This window comes from Phaenicophaeus curvirostris, chromosome 1, assembly GCF_032191515.1.
Source record: "Phaenicophaeus curvirostris isolate KB17595 chromosome 1, BPBGC_Pcur_1.0, whole genome shotgun sequence".
Taxonomy (NCBI): Eukaryota; Metazoa; Chordata; class Aves; order Cuculiformes; family Cuculidae; genus Phaenicophaeus; species Phaenicophaeus curvirostris.
Window position 1 is genome coordinate 159932673 of NC_091392.1, and position 16012 is coordinate 159948684.

At 41.0% G+C, this 16012-nt stretch overlaps 1 protein-coding gene across 4 annotated transcripts in view; it reads left to right on the top strand.

Moving 5' to 3' along the window:
• The first annotated feature begins 4569 nt into the window (after window positions 1-4569).
• Window positions 4570-16012, top strand: part of TPP2 (tripeptidyl peptidase 2) — a 50259-nt gene continuing 38816 nt past the window's right edge. For all 4 annotated transcript variants that reach the window (XR_011339284.1, XM_069879177.1, XM_069879185.1 and 1 more), the window contains exons 1-6: window positions 4570-4810; window positions 11703-11831; window positions 12888-12983; window positions 13393-13497; window positions 14151-14275; window positions 14988-15151. Coding sequence is in view for 3 of the 4 variants with exons in the window: in XM_069879177.1 (XP_069735278.1) it covers window positions 4649-4810; window positions 11703-11831; window positions 12888-12983; window positions 13393-13497; window positions 14151-14275; window positions 14988-15151 (781 nt within the window). In the remaining variant the exon portion in view is untranslated. The remainder of the gene's footprint in view (window positions 4811-11702; window positions 11832-12887; window positions 12984-13392; window positions 13498-14150; window positions 14276-14987; window positions 15152-16012) is intronic.

Sequence of the window (16012 nt, forward strand, 5' to 3'; positions counted from 1 at the left end):
CCGGTGACTAAGGTAATTGCTAGCAACTGAAATTTAAGTAGTTCTTCTTCTGAACTCCAACTGATACTTTGCATAGAATAATTTGGTGTTAATTAAAGAAAGAATGAAAACACTAGTACTTCTCCATCCATGCCAATGCCTGCACTAGTAAGATATTAGGTCATGTTGTCTCCTGTTCACTTTGGGATGCTTCCATGCAAAACAGAAAAGCCTGACTCAGAGAGAACCCTGCAGCAGCTAGAGCATTTAGTTTGCAGAAAGATGCAAGCTCAGACAGAAAAGAGATTTGAATCCCACCATCCAATTTTGGGGTGTAAGGTAGGGCAGAAGATGGAGAAAGTCTCCTCAACCTTCTTACCTGAAGTGTATCAGAGCTGCACATGAAATCAAAGGGGATTGTGAGCTCAGCTCTGCATCCTGACAAGCCTGTTATGAGCAAGCGGGGGAATTGCTCAGCGCTGTCAAGACTTCTGAGAACCTTGCTGGTTCTCAGAAGCAGACCTAGAAGCACATCTGCTTTTGGAGTATTCAGAGCTGAATCCAGATTGACCATTCCATGACCATGGAAATCTAGCCACTTGTGTGCATTTAGATGTTGCCAGGCCTAAAGTGTATTTCACGGTAGAGGAATTATTGTTAGGGAAAAGGAGCAGCCCTAACTTGAAAATCAGAGTACTGGGACATGGCAGCAGTGGTTTACTCTTCCTTTGGCTCAGTCCCAAGATTCAGATGCAAACAGCTGAAATGGTTCCTAATATGGAGATGTGAATCTACTTAATACAGCAAACCCAAATGCACTGCTGCACAAACTTAAGATCCTAGGAGAGGCTAAATCATTACTGTCATGAGCAAACCATATTGTCTCAAGAAGTTTTGTGACAAACTCAGAAGAGTTTTCAAGATAGCAACTTTACTTTTGCCTTTACTTTTGTGGAATGGTAACAGTATTCCTCAGAGAAAAATAAAGCTCTATTTATTACAATTCAGAAACTTAGATGCGGTAAGGGAAATCAACATTGAAACGTGCATATTACCATTATAAAATAAATACATTACAGAATTGTAGCAAGCTCTATAATCAAACTAAACATTAGAAACCTGAGGAGCTCAGAATTAAATGTAGAATTCCTTAAATCTCAATGTCTTCAGATCTGCAAAGGCTCGGTAAGATGCACCTTAACCTTAACCCTGTATCCTAACGAAACAATTATATCCATATAGTTAATACAATAGGATTATGTTTTAAATACTGTAACCAAATTTAGGTTTTCTTTCTTCTCTCATGGTGCTCCTTTAAAGTCTGTTAAAAGATGTTTGGCACACCTTCCTCAAATCCTGGTTTTTCCTGCAGAACCTGCCCTGCTCCTTGGCAGTGCACATCATTGAGTTATACATATCTATACAATTAATGCACCTTCTAATTAGATGAATTGTTTGTGGTATAACTCTTAAAACCAACACAACAGAGCAGAGCAGAAAATTTCAGGGTTAGCAATAAATGTTTCCAAATCACAACATACAGTTTGTTTATTGAAAGTGATGTAAAACATTTTGATAATTTGATGTAGATTAATATCTTAAAATATACTAGGAATAGGACATATTAGAATTCTCTTGATCTGAACATACTACCAGAAATACAAGCATCTCCCACTGAGATGCATAGGCAATTTAGAAAAACAAAACTCAAATGGTGGTGAAATCAATATTAAACAAGATATTAATCAAGACCATGTTGGACGAGGCTTTCAGCAACCTGATCTAGTGGGTGCCCCTGCCCATGGCAGAGGGGCTGGAACTAGATGATCTTTAAGGTCCCTTCCAACCTACACCATTCTATGATTCTACAAAGTGAATAAACACCTTGTCAGAATAATTCTGTCTTCTGAAGTAAAATAAGTCAAGGGTTTACGCAGTTCTAAAAAATGCGAATGTGTCTGTCAGACACCAGCACTATTCTAAGAAAGTTAAGTATATGGCATCTAGACATCAAAATGTAAAATTTTGACTGATGATTGAAAGAGAAAGAAGGAAGCAGCTTGAGTTACACAGTAAGCATGTATGGTAGATCTTTGACTTTTTTAAAAATATAATACGCATTTTTCAGGCAGTGCTCTTCAGATTTATTTCAATACTTGCATGAAAATCTGTAGATCTCTAAAGCCATTGATGAGCCAATGGTAGTTCCCAAAACGTGGAAAACACATAATGTATCACTATTTGCCAGCACACATCCTCCCCTTTCTGCTAAGAAAGATCAAATGCCAGATTTCATTCAATGAAGATTAATGAGTGACAAACATTCCATAAATAATCTCATCAGACCTATGAAACAAGTAAATTAGAAAATAGAAATAATTATCAAAATTAGAAAATAGAAAATTAGAAATAGAAAATTTCTCAAAATTAAAAAACCCTTGCATTACAGTGACTATGTTAATGTATCCAGACAAATTTACCCCTTTTTCCCCCAACATAACTCTCTGAACAGAAACTTGCCTGAAGAAAGCAAAGTGATATCCAAGTAACCAAGCAGTCTGTACCCACACTTGCGGTTAAAAATGTCTAAAAAGCCATGTGTCAGACACTATAAACGAGACAACTTTGTACATGAAGTTCTCCATACATTTGGTTTTAGATATTCCATAGTTCTGCTCTCTTTGCAAGCTTGTATGTGACCACGAAGTCTAGAAAATAACTTCAAAACCTCTCTTTTCCTTTATCTGCTTCACCACAAATTTTATTCAGAGCTCCCCATAGCCTTCATAGAATCACAGATTGTTCCGAGTTGGAAGGGACCCACAAGGACCATTGAGTCCACCTCCTATCCCTGCATAAGACAACCCCAGCATTCACACCATGTGTCTGAGAATATTGTCCAAATGGTTCTTGACCATTGTCAGGCTTGGCACCACGACTACTTCCCTGGAGAGCCTGTTCAAGTGCTCCACCACCATCTGGATGAAGACCCTTTTCCTGATATTCAACCTAACACACCTCACCCCTGACAATCTTCTTGCCATTTCCTTGGGTTCTCTCAGTGGCCGCCAGAGAGAAGAGATCAGCATCTGCTACTCCTCCTTCCCTTCTGAGGAAGTAGTAGGCTTTGTATTTTTTCCCTTTGCTGAACAGCTGCACAAGCATCAAACCACTGTGCAGTACATTACAAAAGCCACAGTGATGGAGGTACAAGGCTCCTGCAGACATTGCACCCACACAAGACATTTTCATCCCAGACAATTAATTGGCAAATAAATAAATAGATACTAAAATAGAATCATAGAATGGTTTGTGTTGGAAGGGACCTTAACGTTCCAACCCCCCTACCATGGGCAGGGACACCTCCCACTAGACAAGACTGCTCATGGACCCATCCAACCTGGCCTTGAACACCTCCAGGAAGGGGGCAACCTGTTCCCGTGCCTTACCACCCTCATCATGAAGAATTTCTTCCTAATGCCTAGTCTAAATCTTCCCCCTTCCAATTTAAAACCATTCTCCCTCATCCTATCACTACATGCTCTTGTAAAAAGTATGTCCCCAGCTTTTCTGTAGGTCCCCTTCAGGTACTGGAAGGTAGTTATAAGGTCTCCTTGGAGCCTTCTCTTCTCCAGGCTGAACAACTCTCTCAGCCTGTCCTCTTATGGGAGGTGCTCCATCCCTCTGACCATCTTCGTAGCCCTCATCTGGACTCGTTCCAACAGTTCCATATCCTTCTTATATTGGAGATTCCAGAACTGGACACTCCAGGTGGGGTCTCATGAGAGTGGAGCAGAGAGGCAGAATCACCTCCCTCGACCCGCCAAGAAGTAAAGAAATACAAAACATTTATTATTTAAACATCTAAAATATTAGAAGTAAACATTTGCACATCGGTTCTCTTTGTTATTTGGAGGATTTGGTGCATCCCCATGCTGCACCACTGGCATCTCCACCCAGCAGTGCCCAAGGGAGGGGAGGGGAGGGGAGGGGAGGGGAGGGGAGGGGAGGGGAGAGGAGAGGAGAGGAGAGGAGAGGGAGAGGGAGAGGGAGAGGGAGAGGGAGAGGGAGAGGGGAAAAATAGGGAAGGGAGGATGGAGGAAGAAAACGAAGGAGGGAGGAAAGGATGGAGGAAGAAAGGAAGGAGGAGGAAAGGAGAGGGGGAGGGAAGGAGGGAGGAAAGGAGAGGGGGAGGGAAGGAGGGAGGAAAGGAGAGGGGGAGGGAAGGAGGGAGGAAAGGAGAGGGGGAGGGAAGGGAAAGGAGAGGGGGAGGGAAGGGAAGGGAAGGGAAAGGGAAGGGAAAGGGAAGGGAAAGGGAAGGGGAAGGGAAGGGGAAGGGAAGGGGAAGGGAAGGGGGGAAGGAAGGAAGGGAGGGAGGGAGGGAGGGAGGGAAGGAGGGAGGACAGGAGGGCGCGAGGCCTCCCCGCCGCGGCCCCCGGCTCCCCTCGCGGGTCCCGCGCCTCAGCGCGCGCCGCCCCTCCCCTCTCCCATTGGCCGCCCCCGGCTCCGCGAGGGGGGCACGCGCACGGCGCATGCGCCTCCCCTAGGCCACGCCCACCTGCCGCCCCCTGCTTCCCCCCCGCCCCCGGCCCCCCTCGTGCAGACGCCGGCGGTCGCGCTCTGGTCTCGCGCGGCCCCGCGTGCCCCCTCCCTCACCTCTCCCCCCGCCATGGCGGCCGCCGCCGAGGAGCCTTTCCCTTTCCACGGCCTCCTGCCCAAGAAGGAGACCGGCGCCGCCGCTTTCCTCGCCCGCTTCCCCGACTACGACGGGCGGGGGGTGCTGCTGGCCGTGCTGGATACCGGCGTGGACCCGGGTGCGCCGGGCATGCAGGTAACGGGCGGTGGGGAGAGGCGGAGGAGGCCCTGAGTCACGGCTTCGGGCCCTCGGGCGGGGACTGGGCCCTGCCGGGCTGCCCCGTGGCGGGACTGGGGAGGGGAGCTCTGAGAGCGGGTCCAGAGGAGGCCACGAAGATGATCCGAGGGCTGGAGCACTTCCCGTGAAAGGACAGGCTGAGAGTTGGGGATGTTCAACCTGGAGAAGGGAAGGCTCCGCGGAGACCTTAGTGCGACCTTTCACTACCCGAAGGGGCTACAAGAAAGCTGGCGAGGGACCTTTTATAAGGGCGTGTAGTGACACGATAAGGGCGAAAGGCTTTAAATTAGAAGGGAGAAGCTTTAGATTAGACGTTAAGAAGAGTTTCTTCACTATGAGAGTGCTGAGGCACTGGCACAGGTTGCCCAGGGAAGCTGTGGCTGCCCCATCCCTGGAGGTGTTCAAGGCGCCTTGGGCAGCCTGGCCTGCTGTGAGGTGTCCCTGCCCATGGCGGGGGGGTTGGGACTAGATGACCTTTAAGGTCCTTTCCACACCATTCTGTGAATGCGAGGCCAGTGTAATTGCCTGGTAGCGGTCACGGCCCCCAGCGGCCCGAGGCGTCGGCAATAGGCGCGGGGGCCCCGTATGGCTGTCCAGGGGAGCTGGCGTTGTGCGTGTGTGTGTTTGGTTGTCGTTCCAGCTGAGTGCACGTCAGCGTGAGACTCGCGCGGAAGGAAGGGGGAGATCCCGGTAGACGGGGGTTCCGCAACAGTCATCTCGGGTGTTTCTCATAGAATCGCTAGACTAGAAAAGGCCTTAGAGATCGTCAGTTCTAACCATACTCGTCCACTACTAAACCATATTCCCTAAGCACTTTATCTTCCCGTCTTTTAAATACCTTCAAGTATGGTGACTCAGTCACTCTCCCTGAGCAGCCTGTGGCAGTGCCCCATAACCCTTTCAGTGAAGAAATTTTTCCTAATGTCCAGTCTGAGCCTTCCCTGGCACAACTTCAGGACATTCCCTCGAATCCTGTTGCCTGTCACCTGGGAGAAGAGACCAACACCCAGCTCAATACAACCTCCTTTTAGCTAGTTGTAGACTGTGATAAGATCTCCCCTTGGCCTCCCTTTCTCTAAAGGCTAAACAACTCCAGTTCCCTCAGCCACTCCTTGTAAGTCTTGTTCTCCAGCCCCTTCACCATCTTCATTGCCCTTCTCTGGACACCTCCAGGACCTCAGTGTCTGTCTTGTAGTGACTTTTAAACCGTTTACAGACACTTTATGGCACTTAAATCTGTCTTCTTTCATGTAGAACTCATTATGAAAGGATACTTTGTGGTTTTGTTAAACCATGGCATTACCTCATTAGTAGGTAGCTAGGGGCTACAAACAGCCTCTTATGTCTTTTACATGAGAAGTGTATTTCTGGCAAAATTTGCATGCATCTCTGTGTGCGTTTCCTGTCTTGTATTGCAATAGCAATCTGTATCAAGCTTGCTTCTGCCAGCTTTTTTTTTTATCAGCTCACACAGTGATTGCTGTTACAATCTTGATCTCAGTGTTGTAGATTTCTGTGTCTTGTCTCTTTACATTTCTTTATCATGCAAGTTTATGTGGCCTTTCATGTTGCTGCTGTTTCCAACTTCTTGTCAACATTTTTTTTCTGAAATGTGGCAGAGGAAGCCTTGAGAAATTATTCAGTGTGTTGTATGCAACTCGCTTGGATACTGCATCCTTTATTTTTTTTTAACCAAGCAGGACTCGTGTTGGTTTCTGCCCTTTCTTTGGCACAGATTTTACTCCTAGGTGACCTAGGTCAGGGAACTAACCCTGGCAGATGTTTACTTCAGTGTTGTGAAATAACTCCTTGTGTGGGGCTCAGGTAAGTGAAAGGATAAGTGAAGAGGACAGGCAGTGTGGAAGGAGGGACTGGGCAGCTGTACCTTCAATTTATTTAAACTGTAATGAAACTGGCACTTTTGACAAAAAGTTCTGGTTAGGTGGAGTAGTAACTGGGAAGCTAAAAGAAAGGTAGCTGCAAAGCAAACAAGAAGAAAACACAGGCAGACCAGAAAGTAGTATAAGATGATTAGATATGAATGTAAGTGGGATGTGCATAGATCTGAAGCTTTACATATGAAAGCAAAAGCCTCAATCTCTAGAGGCTGTAAATGAAGAGTGGTCAACTAAAACCCAATTTTCTTCAACCCGTTTTCTTTATGTGGAAGATGAGATTTCAGGTAGTGAAGTAGAAGATTTGTAGATAACCTTTTGGGGAATAAAAAATTCATCTTGCTATGGGTGAAAGTGAGTTAGCTGGGATGTTGGAAAAACCTGTAAAGAAGCTGTGTTGTCTTTCTACACTGCCTGCTTGAAACACCTGGCCAATGCTACTTGCTAAACTACAGAATGGGGCAGCTTATTACACAGAGAGCAGGGAATTATAAAGGAGACATAGGCAGTGCATGACCTGTAGGATAGCTTTGTAAGCATTTTTTCAGCAAGTGGTTGTCCTCAGTCGGGAGTATTGGGCAGCTTACGTTTTGGCTCCATGGAATAAGACAGTGTCCTGGACACAGCTTAGCTGTACTGTGAGAAAGTAGTTTATAATCTTGGGAGAATTTTTTTAAATTGTTTGGGTGTCATGCCCCGGTTGTCTTTCCTGCTGCCTTTTCTTACCGTCAGTCCTCAGCCTGGCAAAGCATTAGAACTGTGAGAACTGAGTCAGTTGCTTAGAGAAGGAAGAGAAGACGTTATGTTTAGCAAGGTCAATAGGTATTACACCTTTAACTTCAGTTTAACGTCAGTGATCATTACAGGCCAAAATGAACTACCCTGTTTTGAATATGGTGGGGTTTTTAGCGAACATAAGATGGCTTATGTTTTGTTGTTCCTTAGTATCTCGGTCTTGGGTAGGGTTCCTTTGCTTGTTGATGCAGTACTTTGGTTTGTAAACACTGATACCCTAACTTTATAGCATACAATTACTCGCTGAGGGACAGAAAGAGTTGGAGACAGAGTATAACAGGGAAGTACCATTATATTTATGTTCTTCCCTGGACACTTGCTGCTATAGAGGGGGTAGTTCCTGGACTTAGCAAGTTTTCTTGCATCGATTTCATTTTTGTTTCCATTACTTTGCACTCCACATGTTGATGCCTACTGTTAAGTTCAGTTTGTTGGCTTCTTTCCTGTTAATTCTGGGCCCCCTGCTCCTCAGCCCTCCTAGGTTTAGAAGTAGAATCTGTTTCCTGTTGTTATCTGCCAAGCCACAGCTTGTAATTCCTCATTAAGGCACCTGGTGGAATTTTAGGTGGACAGTTAAGGTAGGTTTAATGGAGCATTTTGGTTGTGTATGTGTAGTCTTTTATTCAACCCCACCCTGGCCTTTCCCTGTTGCCTTTGTCACTTCTTGTTATGTTTCATGGTAGGTAAGTTGTTTCATCTGCTGCTTTCTTGCAATTTTGTTTTGTTTGTGAGGTGCCTGTTGGGGTTATTATTTACTAAAATTAGTTTGTACTTTCCTGAGGCGGCATTTTAGCAGTAGCAGCCAGTTTGGTTTGCCTTACGTTTTTGCAGAGTTTAAAAAAAATACTCGAAAATTATTTTATTTGTGATGCTGATCAGCTGTCTTGTGACAAGCTGAAGGACTTGTTAGTCCCTTGTTGCTGCAGTAGCTGTCAGTTGGTATCAGTAACATTGTATGGACTGGCGAAATCATGCTCAAATGCATCTGGCTTTGTCTTTTAATCTGGGATTGTCACATTGCTCTGCTACTTCTTTTATACTGATCAGATGCCAGCATTATGCAGATAGATTATTTTTGATGTTCTCCATTTACTAATTTATTTCTTTTACAATCAGAGCTTTGAGCAACCTGACCTAGTAGAAGGTGTCTGCCTGTGGCAGGGGTTTGGAACTACATCATCTTTAAGGTCCCTTCCAACCCAAACTATTCTATGATTCTGTGAATCTATGATAGTATATGTTTTTCAGAATTTTAAGTAAAATGTACAAACAGCAAAGGCTACTAGTTTATTATTGAAAATTACTATTTTATTTGGTTTTCTCAAATGGCTGTAGGAAAACCATGATATTGAAGGTAGAATTGGGGATTTTGTTGAAATATACTATAGAATATTTTGAATTGTATAAAAATTCTTCGCTTTTTTAGTATTAATATGAAAGGTACTAAAATGTAACTTCTGTCTATAGTAAATTTGTTACTTCAGGATTTTCTGGTTCACATGAGAATTGATCAAGTTCACTTGATTATTTTAGTCTTTCCTCAGAATTGCAGAACTTGAGAAGGAAAACCCAGTTGAACTGAGTTTCACTGTAGCATTACTGCTGGTGGGTGGTTGCCAAATGACAGTTCACATCAGCAGAAGCAGCCATATCAGTTACTTGCATGAAATGACTGTGAACCTATCTGGATTGTTGCCATTTGGCATTGAACCTTGGACCTTTGCACAGAAACTCTGAGTTTCTTGTGTCTGACTGAGGGACTCTGATTTGTTGATTCTGATTGTACAAACTCACGTGCGTGTGTGAACCTGCTATACAGCTAGGAGGCAAAGAGCTGTATAGTGTAGGAGTTGCACATCGTCTTCCTAGTTGGGAAGCAACTTTTAAGACTACCCAAGCTTGCTATGGCGTAAATCTGTGTTCTAGCTACCTGTTGCAATATAACTTCAAACAAAGTCAGGAGCAGCTCTTGACTTTTCTGAGCCAGGGCTTGCATTTTAAGGCGTTAATTACAAATGCTAGAAGAATATATGGTGTGACTGCCTGTGCACTGTTTCCCACATTAGTTTTCACTACTGTGTTACTATTGTGCAGTAGATGTTTTAACAGGTTAACATGCTTTAACCATTTTTTTAACTTAATGTGAATTTCTGTGAACGGAATAACAGTGTTGGTTTCTGCAAGGGAAGTTCTTCCCTAGCAAGCCTCTTCAAAAGCTGCATTTGTTACCTTCTGGGAAACAGTAGTGAATGTCCCTTTTACGCTTGCCGTGTGTTTGGGATGTAGGGGTTTGCTTCTTTTTTCTTCTTTTTTTTTTTTTCCAAAAAGTTTAAACTTGTTTTCATTTGTAGGGGAGGTTGCTTGGTTTTGTTTGAGAATTTTTTTGAGTTGTGTTTTTTTGGGTGCTTTTGTTTTGAACCATGAGAATTTGAAACCTTGTAAGTACGTGTTGAGGTAGGACAAAAGTTTGATCCTTGTTGTCTTTTGGGCAGCAACACAATAACTTTTTTGAAGCAGGTCAATTGTGTTAATTTCCAGCAGCTGAATTCACAATTCCAGAGCATGATTGGAGCAAACTACCTGCCATCTATGTTATGTCTAGCATCAAAAATATTGTTAGACAATAAAGGCTAAAATACTAAATATTTAAATGATAGAAAACAGCAAATATTGCCTCTTTCCTGAACAAGAACCTTTTTTTGCTTTCAATGTAGTTAATGTGTAGGAAAAATTGAGAAAATTTATTTCTTTTTTGGGTTTTGGGTTTTTTTTTTTTAACCAATCTTTAATGTAGAACTGTAAAAATAGGTGCATATAGCCAATTCATAGAATCATAGAACAGTTTGTGTTGGAAGAGACCTTTAAGGGTTGTTTGGTCCAACCCCTTTGCAGTAAGCAGAGACATCTTCAACTAGATCAGGTTGCTCAGAACCCTGTTCAACTTGACCTTCAGTGTTTCCAGGGGTGGGACATCTCTGTTTCAGTGTTTCACCGCCTTCACTGTGCGAAATTTCTTCCTTATATCTAATCTAAATCTACCCTCTTTTTATTTAAAATCATTACCCTTTATCCTTTTGCTACAGGTCCTGCTAAAAGGTCTGTCCCTGTCTGTCTTATAAACCCCCTTTCAGAACTGAAAAGCTGCAATAAGGCCTCCCAGAGCCGCCTCTTTTCCCAGCTGAACAACCCAAACTCTTTCAGCCTTTCCTCATAGGAGAGGTTTTCCAGCCTTCTGAACTAATATTGTCCCTTCAGAAAATACTATTGTTTACAGATGGTAGTTTATTTGCTGAATAAACTCATGGTACCTACTAGATGAAGCATGTTATTACAAGAAGAGAACAATTGACGTTTTTTCTAAATGTTGAAAAATATATTAATCATAATCTTGTTAATTGTGTAGAAGGTTCCTCTAGGTGAGAGGAACTTTAGATAGCTTGGCAGGGGGGCATGTTTTTTAGTTGCTTGCAGCTAGTGTGAAGCCTATCAGGGCTAGTTTTCATTTAATTTGGGGAAGCTTTAAATATATACTTGAAAACTCTTCTTAGCTAGTCAGCTCCTCACCCTGGTGAAAATACTCCTTACGTTATTAGGTGTATATAATAGCTGTAGCTCCTAGCACTTCAGTTTGATTATAACATGAAGCAGAATCCGTGAAAAGGGAAAATAATCGTATGGTAACCTGTTTTCCTTTCAGGTTTCAGCTCAGCTAAGAGACTCAAGCTTGTTGGTGCATGTACTTCAGCACCTTTCCTTTTATTAGAGTTGTGCAGTCATTACTCTGCAATTTGGTCAGACTGTTGGGATGGAAGCAATGCAGCAAATTATTTGAACACAAATGGTAGTTTTTGCAAATGGCTTTGCAAATTTAGGTTCAGGTTTAAACTGAGGCTCCTGTACTTAAGTGATCTAATTTTTTAACTTATAAATCCTTCTTAGAAATGTGTTAATGAATTTGTACAAATTGGAAATATGGGCATGTTTCTTTTAGTTCATTGAAAATGTCACTAACTTCGAATTGGTTTTATGTCCTTCATTTAAAGGTTGGGTGCTCAAGAAACTTAGTTACTGTTTTTAGTAACAAAAATTAAAAGCTTCCTGGTTTGTATGCTAATGGATTATCTGCTACATTTTCAGTTTTTCTGTGCTCATATTTTCAGATTACAACTGATGGGAAACCCAAGATAATTGATATAATTGATACAACAGGCAGTGGTGATGTAACTACATGTACTATTGTAGAACCTAAAGATGGGGAAATTATTGGTCTTTCTGGAAGAACTTTAAAGGTGAGTATTTGGTGGTACAGAGACACCACTAGGCATTTTTTTTTTCTTGTTTAACAACAGATTTAGGACCTATTTTGTTTTCTGCAGAGCTTGCTTCATTTTAGCTAGATCTTATCCAAAACTAATACTGCATTTGCTCATCTTCATACAGATTGCTTATTCATATGGCTTTTTTTTACTGTTCGTATGTCTTTATATTGAATATTCTCTATAGATGAATGAGGATATGTACAGAGTTTTATCGGGGGGATAATTTAACTATTGTGTTCAGTTTTAGAAGTTGGCTGAAGAAGACATGTTAACATGCTTTAAAAATTACTACAAGAGGAGTTATGTTAGGCTTGTGCTAAATGGCCCTGGAGACTGAAAAATCTGAGGACTTTGTTATAGTCTCACTATATAACAAAAATCATCTAGGGTTTTCAAAAAGGTTATGAGATCTAGTACAGATTTTGGCTGTGTAAAACTGCTGATGTTACTGTCGTGTTCTTAATTGGCTGGATAGATTGATGAAGTGATATGGGGGCATCAACTTTTTTGATCTCTTCATCCTCTTAGCTTTCTTCTGATTTTTGCACAGGATATGATTGTAAGGGTGAATCTGTCGCTTTCTTTTGCTGCAGTTACTAGGAATAGTGGATCTGATCTACTGAGACTGTAAATTGCAGCACGATAGGAAATCAGACATTCAGATCATGACCTCTTACCATCATGCCCCTTCATGCTAGGGTGCTTCTTTTCATTTATAGTGCTATTATTTCCCCAGACCTCTGCTCAAAAAAGTCACTGCTCAGGCTGTATGTTTTAAAAGTAGAGTATCAAGGTGACTGAATCTTATAGGTGTTCAATGGCAGTCTTACATGAATTGGTACTAATTACTCTGGAACTGGATTGAAATTGCCGTGTTATGTTGTTGAAACTTAGTGCAGTAGTTACTATCACAGAGACAGGAAATTAAGTTGACTATATCTGCAAGTCCTTTCTGCTAAGCTCCTTTACATAGTTTGGGTTTTTGATGCTGTTAGTCAACCTATTTCTGAATATACTTTTCTATAGATTCCATCAAACTGGGTAAATCCATCATGCAAATATCACATTGGCATAAAAAATGGCTATGATATATATCCTAAAGCTCTTAAGGAAAGGATTCAGGTAAGGAATTAAATTTTGTTTCTGGTGTGTAGTCATATTTCACTGTTCTGATTTTTAGGTTTTTTTCTGGGAAACTGCAGTATGTGATTTGTTAACACATCTAGGCTGCTAGCCAGAGCTATTCCCTCACTGATTTTTGTTTGGTTTTGACATGATCTATTTCTTCTGTGATTTTTTTAGAATGGGAGATGGCCCTCTGGTCCTCCTCACAGCCATTAATTACAACAAAACACTTAGAAATTGCTGATACCTGGGGAAGGGGTGGGGTGTGTAACAGTTGTTGCTCGTTAATAGTATTGTTTTAAACTTTCAGCTGTTTCTAATAGAAATTTTCAAGTTATTGTTGTAGTCTTCAAACTTCGATGTGCACATTTGTCAGTATATTGAGGAACCTGATTTTATTTTACAGAAGGAACGCAAGGAAAAGCTCTGGGATCCTGTACATAGACTGGCTTTAGCAGAGGCCTGTAGGAAACAAGAAGAATTTGATGCTGCTCATAGCTCTCCCTCACAGGTTTGTATAAGTCTAAATAAATTTGTAAACTTGTTGTCATCAATTTGGTGCTGGTTGAGAGGATTAAAATATTTTATTGGATAAGTGAAGAAAAGATATTTCTGATTGTTTTGGCTTATATCTTATCACTGTATCTTCTGGTTGCTTTAAAAAGTCTGTATATGGTTGGTTGCTTGATTTGCTTTGTTGTTGACTTTCTAAACTTGTTGGATATGAAAAGGGTATTACTTGAAATAGTAGATATTTTTAGTAAGTTTTATTTTTAATATGATATGCTCAGTTTTGAGGCTGTCATCCTTGCTGTGCTTAAAGTTGGAATCTTCTAAACGTATCCTTTCTTTTCTGAACTAAGTACTATTTGAGTGAAGTACCAAAAATGCCTCAGACTACTTCTGTATCATTCAGCAGTCTGTGAAAAAGATGAGGGCTTTAAATGTTGCAATTGCATTAAATTAATTCAACTGGAAGTATTTATACGTAGTAGGACAAAAATGTAATGCACTGTTGAAGACCACTGAACTTTCAGTATAGCCTTACCTTCTTGCTTGTTGAAGTAATGGAATGAATGTGTAGCATCAGAAAGGAATATTGGAATACCTCTCTCTTGTAATAATTTTAGAAATACTTCAACTGTATCTTTGTTCCCTTATTAGGCAAATAAGCTACTAAAGGAAGAACTTCAAAATCAAGTGGAACTGTTGAATTCTTTTGAGAAAAAATATAGTGATCCTGGTCCCGTATATGATTGTATAGTATGGAATGATGGCGAGACCTGGAGGTAAATGCCTACACTTGTCAAAATGTCTTGTTCTACACGTGGTAAAACAGCTTGCATTGAAGACTGTGTTAACTTTTAAATCTATTCTTTTTATAGAGGTCCTAAATATTATTTGCTTTAAAATATCATACTGTATCACTTGAGTTTGATGACAAAGTTCTGATCCCAAATGAAGATGGGGTAGAATGAAGCCTTTTTAAAGACAGCATGATGTAAAATGTAAGCTTGTGGGATTTTCCTCTGAGGAAGAGTAGAATTGCTTTCAGTATCCATTGGTGACAGGGAAAGAAAAAAAAAAAGAACCAACCAGGAGTCTTTGCACAAAGAACATGGCATTTTCTTGACTGACAATGTGCATCATACAAAACAGTGGGTGACACTTCAAATGTTTCTATGCCAGCACTGAACAGATAGCTTTAGTAAAATTTCTTACTTGAAGAAATTGCCTGAATATCCAAAACCACATTTATTTGAATTTAGTAGCATTTGAAAAATCAGTTTATTTTGTAGGTTTCTTGTTTGGTTTTTATTATTTATTTGTAGTTTCTGAATGTAAGCATAACGAGCAGGGTTTAAAAATATTGACTTAAAGAAGGATACCATAAACATAGAAGCAGGCTTCTTGAAGTCTTTGTGATACTTTGCTGGGAAGTGGGGAGGTAACTGAAAGTTTACAGAAACTGGAAAATCACCTTTTTATTTCTGTCAACAGAGCCTGCATAGATACAAGTGAGAATGGTGACTTAACTAGCTGTACAGTGCTGAGAACATACAAAGAGGCTCAGGAATATGGATCTTTTGGAACATCTGAGATGTTGAATTATTCCGTTAATATTTATGATGATGGAAACCTTCTTTCCATTGTGACAAGTGGAGGTAAATGAAACTAATATTAAGAAAATCTTGCTGCCAAGTAGGTATCATGAGAAGCAACAATTTGTATTGAGTCCTAATTCCAATACTTGGGATAGCTCAAAGCAGCTGTCTTAATATAGTATTCATTACTATTTCCTGATGTGTTTCCTGAACTTGCTTGCATTTTTGTCTGAGATTTGTTTTCTTCTGCATGCATATAAGGTACTATTTAAGTTGTTCCTGCATCTTGAAGCCTAAAATAGAGAGAACCATCTTTCAGAGTACCTTTTTTTGTTTTGTTTCTTAGATATAGGGTGGTGATTATTTTTAATTGCTGCCCTTTGTGCTTGTATAATTTAAGAATCTTGAATAAGGTGCCCATGAGCAAAAGGAGTATTAGTCTTTATTTTGGTTGATGCAAACTTTATCGTGATGACAGGTGTCACTAAGCTGTAACTCCAACCATTCTGAACCCCTGTTTGTGTATTCTTCATATAATCGTGTTTTGTTTTGGAAGCATACTGTGGTTAAGGCAGTACAGATGTATTTGATTTGAAAAATGCTCTTAGGACAGTTTCACAAGACTTATCAGTAGAGTTGAAGAAGCAGTTCTGGTATCTAAATTGATAGTAATTTTTGTAAAGACTCCTTTTTATACTTCTGTACAGTTTTGTTTCTAATTCTTTTCTTAATCAGCTTCTGTTCGTGGAATTAAGTTAATACTTCCTTTCTCTCCGTCTACTAACTCCTTTCTCAGCTTAAAAAGCTGTTTGCCTACTTGGTCACCTGGGCACACTGCTGGCTCAGTTAGCTGGCTGTGGGCCAGCATCCCAAGGTTCTCCTCCACTAGGTAGGTTTCCAGCCACTCTTCTAAGCCTGTGG